Genomic DNA, 11509 nt, shown 5'->3' with positions numbered 1-11509 from the left:
AAATAATTTTGCATGCCTGTGTATGATATTGTATGGCCGGACTCATTTGTTCTCGTTATACGCTCATCATTCTCTTTTTATCGAAGTGAATCGCTTACGAGAATTGCGATTCTTGTATCTCCGTGTAAAAACTCTTATAGATGCAATGAAACATTCGTAGAATAGAATCTTACCTTTTGGACCACTTCCTCCGTGACATCTGCGAAAAGAACAAAATGCTTTATGTCTGATAATGAACCAATAAGCTCGTATCAATACTAAGCTTTTCTTAACAACAGATTGCAAATCATTTAAACTAAGTACTGATAGAAAGCATGTAAACCAGGAGAGCTTGTCCACAGACAAAATTATGTTATGCTGTAGTATCAAGTATATATTTGTCCATCATGTCTTTGTATATTGTTCTGTTTAGTTTCGTATAATATTTATGCACGGTAAATGAAACAGGGCAATGTATTACGTATAAGTATGTGAACGCGACAAGTACAATGGCTCTCATTAATGTTTAGACATTCCAAAACAGAATAATTTTTTTAATGCTCAACCGATTTTTTTTTTAAATGTTAGGAAACTTAATTTTCTAGATAATTTGTATTTAATGAAATAGCTATTTTTTTATTTATTTTTTTCTATATATCATCTAGTTAACTAAGTCTTGTAACATTTAAAAAGAAATTGAGTTGATTGGTCCAATATTAAAAAAGTTATTCTATTTTGAAATTTGCCCGAATATTAATGAGGACTACTGCATGTAATAAATAAAATCTAGATGATGGCGTTTAATTGTACACGTTGGTGATAGTAATACGTAAATTGGCTTACCTTCCGTCACTTTCTCGTCAGCTTTTGGTTTTTTCGGTCTTTTGTGTTTTGGTTTTTCGTGTATTTCTGGTGTAGTGTCTTCGTAGGGTTCTGTTGTTGCTGTTAATGGTTCTTTACCTTCCTCTTCGACGGTCACCTCTTCGATGACCCGTTCTTTACCTTCGCGTTTCCTGCTCACGCGCCTCTTGCGCACTGTTCTCTTCGTTCCTTCCTCGGTCACGATTTCGCTCGTTACAATCTCTTCCCTAATTTCTTCAACAGGCTTTTCCACGACTATTTCATCGACCGTTACTATAGGCAATTCGCCTTCTTCCTCTATGACTGTCTCTTCAACGACAGTCGGTTTTTCGCCACGTTTCGTCGTGGTCTTTTTCTTTTTTATCTTTCGCGGTTTCTTTTCAGGTATCTCTTCAACGACAGTAACGATCTCTACAATCTCGACAATGTCATCGTCATTGGGAACAAATTTCAAATAATCCTCAGGCTTCTTTTCTTCTTCTTTTTCCTCCTTGGGTTTCTTCCAAGGTTTCAGTTTGATCTTCTCCGGCTCCTCTGGTGGAGCTTCTCTCTCAGGAATTCTTCTCTTGATTTCTTCTTCCTCTTCAGGTTCCTTCGGTTTCGGAACACCAGGTACTATCGGAATAGCTTCGGTTTCTTGAGCTGGCTTCTTAGGCTTCTTTTTTATCCTCTTGCCTGGTATCTTATCAGGTTCTTCTTTTTCTGGTTCAGGATACTCTGGTTTTTCCATTTCTTCTAATTCGACCTCAGGACGATCTATGTCATAAGGTTCGAATGGTTTCAATTCAGGATATTCTTTCTCCTCTTTTTCCTTCTTAGGTTTATCTACTTCATCTTTTTTCTTTGGAACTTTAGCCTCTTCTTCCGGAACACTTGGCACTTTCTCTGGTATTTTCTTCAATTTTACAGTTTCAGGTTCTTGTTCTTCTGCTGGACGTATCTTTCCTTTGCCTATCTTCAACTTCTTCGGTTTCTCCTCCTCAGGTTCTTTCGGTTTTGACTTACGTTCGTATGGAGCCATTTCCTCCACTTTTTCTAACGGAACTTTCTTCAATTCTTCAAATTCTTGGTCTAGTTTTTCCAATTCTGTTATTTCTTTTTCTGGTAATTTCATCTTTTTGTGTTTGATCTTCTTGATCTTCAATGCTTCTTCCATCGTACGAGACAATATACCAGTCTGTACATAATTGGGCTCGAGGACAGTTATAACTGGATACTTTATCGAAGGTGGCCATTCATGTTCTACGATACGACTGCGCAGCAGAATCTTCGGGAATTTCTCTTCTTTCTCGCCTTTCTTTTTTGGCTTGATCGGAGCTTTTCTCAATTTAATCTGAGCAAACAGAGGAGTAGCTGGTTCGTCGATCTTCGGCTTGATCGGTTTTTGTTCTTTGATCGTGATCTTCATCAATTGCAACTTTACACCTTCTTTAACTTCTTCAACAGGTTTCTTTTTCTTTTTCACTTTCTTTTCCGGTTTCTCTATCACAGGTTCTTCAAGTTTCTCCAACGGTAATTCCTTTTTCAACTCCTCGAATTCTTGATCCAACTTTTCCAATTTAGCTATTTCCTTTTCTAAACGCTTTACCTTCTTCTTCTTGGGTTTGGGCAAAGTTGCAGCTTCTTCCACGTTGCGTGACAAAATGCCGTTTTGCACTTCGTTTGGTTCCAACTCCTCGATCTTCAAATATTTTATCGGTGAAGGCCATGCGACTGGAATGATTCGACTTCGTAAAAGAACTCGATGAAGCTTCTCTTTCTTCTCTACCGGTCGTTTCACTGTTGGAGTCTTGCGCAATTTGATTTGAGCAAAAAGAGGTTTGTCCGTAGATATTTCGTGTACTTCAAGTTTCGTAGATTCGAATTTCATAACTGTGGAGCGCATGCGTTTGAGTTTAGGCTTAGGCTTTTTAGCTTCTTCGACTGGAACTTCCTGAAGTTCAGGAACTTCGGGTTTCTCCTCCTCTTTACCCGGCACTTTCTTAGGAATTTTCTTCTTCACAATTTTCTTTGGTTTACCTTCTTTTGTGACAACCTCTTCCTCAGGTGTTTCATCCTCCTTTGGCTCGATCGGTTTTGGGACGGGCAGTGTTTTTACACTTTCTTCCACAATTTCTTCCATAGGACTCTCAGTGACAGTTGTGACGGGAGCTTTGTCTTGTTCTTCGACAGTAACAGCTTCTGTGACTTGCTGCTGTTTACCTTTACGCTTTACAACCTTCTTCTTAGTAACTTTCTTAGGTTTACCTTCATCAGTTGTTTCCTGAGTAACAGTAACTTGTTCACGAACTTCCTCCACTTCGTCTGGTTTTCCGTACTTTGGAGTAGGTAAAGCTTTTAGTGTTTCTTCAAGTATTTCTTCCGTGGGACCTTCAGTGACTGTGGTAACAGGAGCCTTTCCTGCTTCTTCGACAGTCATAATTTCGGATACTTGTTGCTCTTTTCCCTTGCGTTTGACAACTTTCTTCTTTGTAATTTTCTTTGGTTTTCCTTCTTTGGTTACTTCCTCAGTGACAGTTACTTGTTCGCGAACCTCCTCTACCTCAGTTGGTTTAACAAATTCAGGCATAACAAGTGGTTTCACTATATCTTCTACTATCTCTTCAACAGGACCCTCGGTAACACTTGTAACCGGTGTTTTTCCTGGTTCCTCAACTGTGACGACTTCTGTCACCTGCTGTTGTTTTCCTTTACGTTTGACCACCTTTTTCTTAGTTGTTTTCTTCGGTTTACCTTCTTCGGTTGTTTCTTGAGTAACTGTGACTTGTTCGCGAACTTCTTCGACTTCTGACGGTTTGGCATATTTCGGAGCTGGCAAGGCTTTTAGTGTTTCTTCAAGAATTTCTTCTGTGGGTCCTTCGGTGACAGTCGTGACTGGTGCCTTACCTAGTTCTTCCACAGTAACGATCTCACTCACTTGTTGTTCCTTTTCTTTACGTTTAATGATTTTCTTTTTGGTAACCTTCTTGGGTTTACCTTCTTTAGTAATTTCTTCTGTGACGGTTACTTGTGCACGTACTTCTTCAACCTCAGACGGTTTCCTGCGTATCGGAGTAGGCAATGCTTGGACCATTTCTTCGACTACTTCCTCCACTGGTCCTTCGGTCACCGTCGTGACCGGTGCCTTTCCTTCCTCCTCAACTGTTACCGTCTCTGTGACCTTCTGTTCTGGACCTTTGCGCTTGATAACTTTCTTTTTCGTAACCTTCTTCGGTTTACCTTCTTTGCTTACTTCCTGTGTGACAGTGACTTGTTCGCGCACTTCTTCTACTTCGTCTGGTTTAGCATATTCTGGTACAGGTAGAGTTTTTATCGTCTCCTCAACTATTTCTTCCTTAGGACCTTCAGTCACGGTCGTGACTGGAGCTTTACCCTCTTCTTCAACTGTTACAGTCTCGGACACTTGTTGCTCTCTTCCCTTTCGTTTAATTACTTTTACTTTGGTGACTTTCTTTGGTTTGCCCTCCTTGACGACTTCTTCTGTGATCGTCACCTGTGCCCTTATTTCTTCCCCTTCGGATGGACCAATAACTTCAGGCGCAGGCAGAGGTTGCAATGCTTCTTCGATAATTTCCTCTACAGGACCTTCAGTAACAGTTGTTACGGGGACTTTATCTTGTTCTTCAACAGTGACCACTTCAGTTACTTGTTGCTGGTCACCCTTGCGTTTAATGACTTTCTTCTTAGTAGTTTTCTTTGGTTTACCTTCTTTAGTGACTTCTTGGGTGACAGTGACTTGTTCCCGTACCTCTTCCTCATCGCCTGGTTTGGCATATTCGGGAGTAGGCAAAGCTTTTACTGTTTCTTCAAGTATCTCTTCTATCGGAGCTTCAGTGATAGTTGTAACAGGAGCTTTTCCTTGCTCTTCGACAGTAACGATTTCTGATACTTGCTGATCTCTACCTTTACGTTTTATAACTTTCTTCTTCGTAATCTTCTTCGGTTTACCTTCTCTAGTTATTTCTTCCGTTACTGTCACCTGCTCACGAATTTCTTCTACTTCAGATGGCTTGATTGCTTCTGGTGAAGTTTCTGGCAATGGTTTTATTACTTCTTCCACTAATTCTTCCGTGGGACCTTCAGTTATAGTTGTAACAGGAGCCTTCCCATGTTCCTCGATTGTGACAACTTCAGTCACTTGCTGTTCTTTTCCTTTACGTTTGGTGACTTTCTTTTTGGTAACCTTTTTAGGCTTACCCTCTTTCGTTACTTCTTCTGTGACAGTTACTTGCTCACGTACTTCTTCCACCTCTCCTGGTTTGGCATACTCAGATGGTATGAGTGGCTTCAATATTTCCTCAACAACTTCTTCAACTGGGCCTTCAGTTATTGTTTTCACAGGTCGTTTGCCTTGCTCTTCAACTGTTACCTCTTCCGTTACTTGCTGTTCTTTGCCCTTACGTCTGATGATCTTCTTCTTGATAGTTTTCTTTGGTTTACCCTCCTTGGTTATTTCTTCCGTGACAGTTACTTCTTCTCGAACACCTTCTACTTCAGACGGTTCAACGTATTCTAGAGCAGGCAAGGGTTTTATTATCTCTTCAACTATTTCTTCAACAGGTCCTTCAGTTACTGTTTTAACAGGTCGTTTGCCTGGTTCTTCGACTGTCACCTCCTCAGTTACCTGCTGCTTTTTGCCTTTGCGTTTGATGATTTTCTTTTTAGTAGTTTTCTTTGGTTTCCCTTCTGTGGTTATTTCCTCCGTGACTGTTACCTGCTCCCGTACTTCTTCCACCTCTCCAGGTTTGGCATACTCAGGTGCTATCAGTGGTTTCAATATTTCCTCAACAACTTCTTCGACTGGCCCTTCAGTCACTGTTGTAACTGGTCGTTTGCCTTGTTCTTCTACTGTCACCTCCTCAGTTACCTGCTGTTTTTTGCCTTTACGTTTGATAATCTTCTTTCTAGTAGTTTTCTTTGGTTTTCCTTCTCTTGTTATTTCTTCTGTGACAGTTACTTGTTCTCTAACTTCCTCTACTTCCGATGGTGTAACAAACTCTGGCGCAGGCAATGGTTTTATTGTTTCTTCGACTATTTCTTCGACAGGTCCTTCCGTTACTGTCTTAACAGGTCGTTTACCTTTCTCTTCAACCGTCACTTCTTCAGTTACTTGCTGTTCCTTGCCCTTACGTTTGATGATCTTCTTTTTAGTTGTTTTCTTTGGTTTCCCTTCTTTGGTTATTTCCTCCGTGACTGTTACCTGCTCCCGTACTTCTTCCACCTCTCCAGGTTTGGCATACTCAAGTGCTATCAGTGGTTTCAATATTTCTTCAACAACTTCTTCGACAGGTCCTTCGGTTACTGTTGTAACTGGTCGTTTGCCTTGCTCTTCAACTGTTACCTCCTCAGTTACCTGCTGCTTTTTGCCTTTACGTTTGATAATCTTCTTTCTAGTAGTTTTCTTTGGTTTTCCTTCTCTTGTTATTTCTTCTGTGACAGTTACTTGTTCTCTAACTTCCTCTACTTCCGATGGTGTAACAAACTCTGGCGCAGGCAATGGTTTTATGGTTTCTTCGACTATTTCTTCGACAGGTCCTTCCGTTACTGTCTTAACAGGTCGTTTACCTTTCTCTTCAACCGTCACTTCTTCAGTTACTTGCTGTTCCTTGCCCTTACGTTTGATGATCTTCTTTTTAGTTGTTTTCTTTGGTTTCCCTTCTTTGGTTATTTCCTCCGTGACTGTTACCTGCTCCCGTACTTCTTCCACCTCTCCAGGTTTGGCATACTCAAGTGCTATCAGTGGTTTCAATATTTCTTCAACAACTTCTTCGACAGGTCCTTCGGTTACTGTTGTAACTGGTCGTTTGCCTTGCTCTTCAACTGTTACCTCCTCAGTTACCTGCTGCTTTTTGCCTTTACGTTTGATAATCTTCTTTCTAGTAGTTTTCTTTGGTTTTCCTTCTCTTGTTATTTCTTCTGTGACAGTTACTTGTTCTCTAACTTCCTCTACTTCCGATGGTGTAACAAACTCTGGCGCAGGCAATGGTTTTATGGTTTCTTCGACTATTTCTTCGACAGGTCCTTCCGTTACTGTCTTAACAGGTCGTTTACCTTTCTCTTCAACCGTCACTTCTTCAGTTACTTGCTGTTCCTTGCCCTTACGTTTGATGATCTTCTTTTTAGTTGTTTTCTTTGGTTTCCCTTCTTTGGTTATTTCCTCCGTGACTGTTACCTGCTCCCGTACTTCTTCCACCTCTCCAGGTTTGGCATACTCAGGTGCTATCAGTGGTTTCAATATTTCCTCAACAACTTCTTCGACTGGACCTTCAGTTACTGTTGTAACTGGCCGTTTGCCTTGTTCTTCTACTGTCACCTCCTCAGTCACCTGCTGTTTTTTGCCTTTACGTTTGATAATCTTCTTTTTAGTAGTTTTCTTTGGTTTCCCTTCTCTTGTTATTTCTTCTGTGACAGTTACTTGTTCTCTAACTTCCTCTACTTCCGATGGTGTAACAAACTCTGGCGCAGGCAATGGTTTTATTGTCTCTTCGACAATTTCTTCGACAGGTCCTTCAGTTACTGTCTTAACAGGTCGTTTACCTTTCTCTTCAACCGTCACTTCTTCAGTTACTTGCTGTTCCTTGCCCTTACGTTTGATGATCTTCTTTTTAGTTGTTTTCTTTGGTTTCCCTTCTTTGGTTATTTCCTCAGTGACTGTTACCTGCTCCCGTACTTCTTCCACATCTCCAGGTTTGGCATACTCAGGTGCTATCAGTGGTTTCAATATTTCCTCAACAACTTCTTCGACTGGCCCTTCAGTCACTGTTGTAACTGGTCGTTTGCCTTGTTCTTCTACTGTCACCTCCTCAGTTACCTGCTGTTTTTTGCCTTTACGTTTGATAATCTTCTTTCTAGTAGTTTTCTTTGGTTTCCCTTCTCTTGTTATTTCTTCTGTGACAGTTACTTGTTCTCTAACTTCCTCTACTTCCGATGGTGTAACAAACTCTGGCGCAGGCAATGGTTTTATTGTCTCTTCGACAATTTCTTCGACAGGTCCTTCAGTTACTGTCTTAACAGGTCGTTTACCTTTCTCTTCAACCGTCACTTCTTCAGTTACTTGCTGTTCCTTGCCCTTACGTTTGATGATCTTCTTTTTAATAGTTTTCTTTGGTTTCCCTTCCTTTGTTATTTCCTCAGTGACAGTTACCTGTTCACGCACCTCCTCCACATCGCCTGGTTTTGCATACTCAGGCGCTGGAAGAGGTTTCAGTGTCTCTTCAAGTACTTCTTCGACAGGTCCTTCGGTTACAGTTGTAACGGGTCGCTTTCCTTCTTCTTCCACTGTTACGACTTCCGTTACCTGTTGTTCTTTGCCTTTACGTTTAATCACTTTTTTCTTCGTCACCTTTTTAGGCTTGCCTTCTCTAGTAATTTCTTGAGTAACCGTCACTTGTTCTCTGACTTCTTCTACTGCAATTGGTTTTAGTTTCTCTGGAGTAGGGAATGGTTTCACAAATTCCTCAACAACTTCTTCTACTGGCCCTTCTGTAACTGTTGTGACTGGAGCTTTGCCGTCTTCTTCCACTGTAACTACTTCCGTTACCTGCTGTTCTTTGCCTTTACGTTTAATAATCTTTTTCTTGGTGGTTTTCTTAGGTTTCCCTAATTTAGTTATTTCCTCTGTCACAGTCACTTGCTCACGAATTTCCTCTACTTCTGTGGGCTTAACATATTCTATCATTGGCAATGGTTTTACTATTTCTTCTACCAATTCTTCTATTGGCCCTTCAGTTACCGTCGTAACAGGCCTTTTACCTTGTTCTTCGACAGTAACAACTTCTGTAACCTGTTGTTTTCTTCCTTTACGTTTAATCACCTTCTTCCTAGTTATTTTCTTCGGCTTGCCTTCTCTTGTAATTTCCTGCGTTACTGTAACTTGCTCTCGAATTTGTTCCACTTCTGATGGTTTAGCATATTCTGGCAAGGGCAATGGTTTTAAAACTTCTTCAACTACTTCTTCTAATGGACCTTCTGTGACGGTTGTAACTGGTGCTTTTCCTTTTTCTTCAACTGTAACGACTTCTGTTACTTGTTGCTCTTTACCTTTGCGTTTGATGACTTTCTTCTTAGTTACTTTTTTAGGTCTACCTTCTTTGGTAACTTCTTCAGTTACAGTCACTTGTTCCCTTACTTCCACTACTTCGGTTGGTTCGATACGCACAGGTTTGGGCAGTGGTTTTATAGTCTCCTCGATTACTTCTTCCACTGGTCCTTCAGTCACCGTCGTGACTGGAGCTTTTCCTTCCTCTTCAACTTTTACTGTTTCTGTAACCTTCTGTTCTGAGCCTCTGCGTTTGATCACTTTCTTTTTCGTGATCTTTTTAGGCTTACCTTCTTTGGTTATTTCCTGTGTAACTGTCACTTGCTCTTGGACTTCTTCCTCTTCACCTGGTTTAGCATATTCCGGGGCAGGTAAAGCTTTTATCATTTCCTCAACTATTTCTTCTGTAGGACCTTCAGTAACGGTGGTAACAGGCGCTTTACCCTGTTCTTCAACAGTTATTACTTCAGACACTTGTTGCACTTTTCCTTTGCGTGTGATTACTTTTTTCTTGGTCACTTTCTTGGGCTTGCCTTCTCGAGTCACTTCTTCTGTGACAGTTACTTGTTCTCGAATCTCTTCAACTTCGCTAGGTTTAATTCTCTTCGGAATTGGTAATGGTGTCACTAATTCCTCCACAACTTCTTCAATGGGACCCTCAGTGACTGTCGTCACTGGAGATTTTCCTTGTTCCTCTACAGTTGTGACTTCTGTTACCTGCTGTTCATTCCCTTTACGTTTAATGACTTTCTTCTTAGTAACTTTCTTAGGCTTGCCTTCTTTGGTAACCTCTTCAGTAACTGTTACTTGTTCCCTGACTTCCTCCACTTTGGTTGGCTTCACTTTCTCGAGTGTAGGTAATGGTGTTATGAATTCTTCTACAACTTCTTCGACCGGACCCTCGGTGACAGTCGTCACTGGTGCCTTTCCTTGTTCCTCTACAGTTACAACTTCTGTTACCTGTTGTGTTGTACCTTTACGTTTAATAATCTTTTTCTTAGTGGTTTTCTTCGGCTTTCCTAACTTAGTTACTTCCTCTGTCACAGTCACCTGCTCACGAACTTCCTCTACTTCTGATGGTTTGGCATATTCTGGTATTGGCCATGGTTTTATGATTTCTTCTACCATTTCTTCCGTTGGTCCTTCAGTTACAGTCGTTACAGGAGCTTTACCTTGCTCCTCAATAGTAACTACTTCTGTCACCTGTTGCTGCTTGCCTTTACGTTTGATTACTTTCTTTTTGGTAACCTTCCTTGGTTTACCTTCTCTCGTTACTTCTTCTGTAACAGTCACCTGTTCTCTTACTTCTTCAACTTCGGTGGGTTTAATTTTTTCCAGAATAGGCAATGGTTTTATAACTTCCTCCACCACTTCCTCGGTGGGCCCTTCTGTAACTGTTGTTACTGGAGCCTTGCCTTCTTCTTCAACTGTCACAATTTCTGTAACTTGTTGTTCCGAACCCCTACGTTTGGTAATCTTCTTTTTTGTTGTCTTCTTTGGTTTACCAAACCTGCTAATTTCTTGAGTAACTGTAACTTGTTCACGAACTTCTTCAACCTCGCCTGGTGTCGCGTATTCCGGTGCTGGTAACGGTTTAATAGTTTCATCGACGACTTCTTCGACAGGTCCTTCGGAAACAGTAGTAACTGGAGCTTTACCTTGTTCTTCCACAGTGACAACTTCCGTTACTTGCTGTTCCTTTCCTTTACGTTTAATTACCTTCTTCTTGATTGTTTTCTTAGGTTTACCCTCTCTACTTACGTCTTCGGTTACTGTAACTTGTTCACGCACTTCCTCTATCTCTGAAGGTTGCATAAATTCAGGTTTTACTGCTTCTTCTACTATTTCCTCTACCGGTCCTTCAGTTACCGTTGTCACTGGCTCCTTTCCATCCTCTTGAACCGTCACTATTTCTGTCACTTTTTGTTCTTGACCTTTACGTTTGATAACTTTTCTCTTAACCGTCTTTCTCGGTTTACCTTCTCTGGTTACCTCTTGAGTAACAGTTACTTGTTCGCGAACTTCTTCAACCTCTCCTGGCTTAGCATATTCAGGCGCAGGTAAGGGCTTAATCGTTTCATCAACCACCTCTTCTACAGGACCTTCGGTCACAGTTGTTACCGGCACCTTCCCTTGCTCTTCAACCGTAACAACTTCAGTCACTTGCTGTTCTTGACCTTTGCGCCTTGTAATCTTCTTTCTCGTGGTCTTTTTAGGTTTACCCAATTTAGTTATTTCTTCTGTTACTGTCACTTGTTCTCGCACTTCCTTAACTTCGGACGGTGTTATAAATTCGGGTACTGGTAATGGTTTGATAACATCTTCGACCACTTCTTCTACAGGTCCTTCGCTAACGGTTGTTACTGGCGCTTTACCTTCCTCCTCCTCTGTTACTACTTCTGTCACTTGCTGTTCTTTACCCTTTCGCTTAATAACTTTCTTCTTGGTTACTTTCCTAGGTTTACCTTCTTTAGTAACGACTTCAGTGACTGTCACTTGCTCTCTGACCTCTTCTACCTCAGAGGGTTTAACACTTTCTGGAGTAGGCAGAGGTTTGATGATCTCCTCTACTACCTCCTCGACAGGTCCTTCTGTAACTGTTGTGACTGGAGCTTTGCCCTGTTCTTCAAC

The 11509-nt window shown here is 41.1% G+C and overlaps 1 protein-coding gene across 1 annotated transcript in view; it reads right to left on the bottom strand.

The window, feature by feature from the left end:
* The window catches only part of sls (sallimus), a 110701-nt gene that overhangs the window by 18910 nt on the left and 80282 nt on the right, over positions 1–11509 (bottom strand). Inside the window, exons 53-54 of the mRNA XM_026810800.1 lie at positions 823–11509; positions 174–199 (exon numbers count right to left, since the gene is read on the bottom strand). Coding sequence (XP_026666601.1) covers positions 174–199; positions 823–11509 — 10713 coding nt within the window. The remainder of the gene's footprint in view (positions 1–173; positions 200–822) is intronic.

The sequence above is a fragment of the Ceratina calcarata genome, unplaced genomic scaffold (assembly GCF_001652005.2).
Source record: "Ceratina calcarata isolate Rehan_Ccalc_2016 unplaced genomic scaffold, ASM165200v1 scaffold110.2, whole genome shotgun sequence".
Taxonomy (NCBI): domain Eukaryota; kingdom Metazoa; phylum Arthropoda; class Insecta; order Hymenoptera; family Apidae; genus Ceratina; species Ceratina calcarata.
Note: the sequence above shows the minus strand (reverse complement) of the source record. Positions and strands in the feature narration are given on the sequence as shown.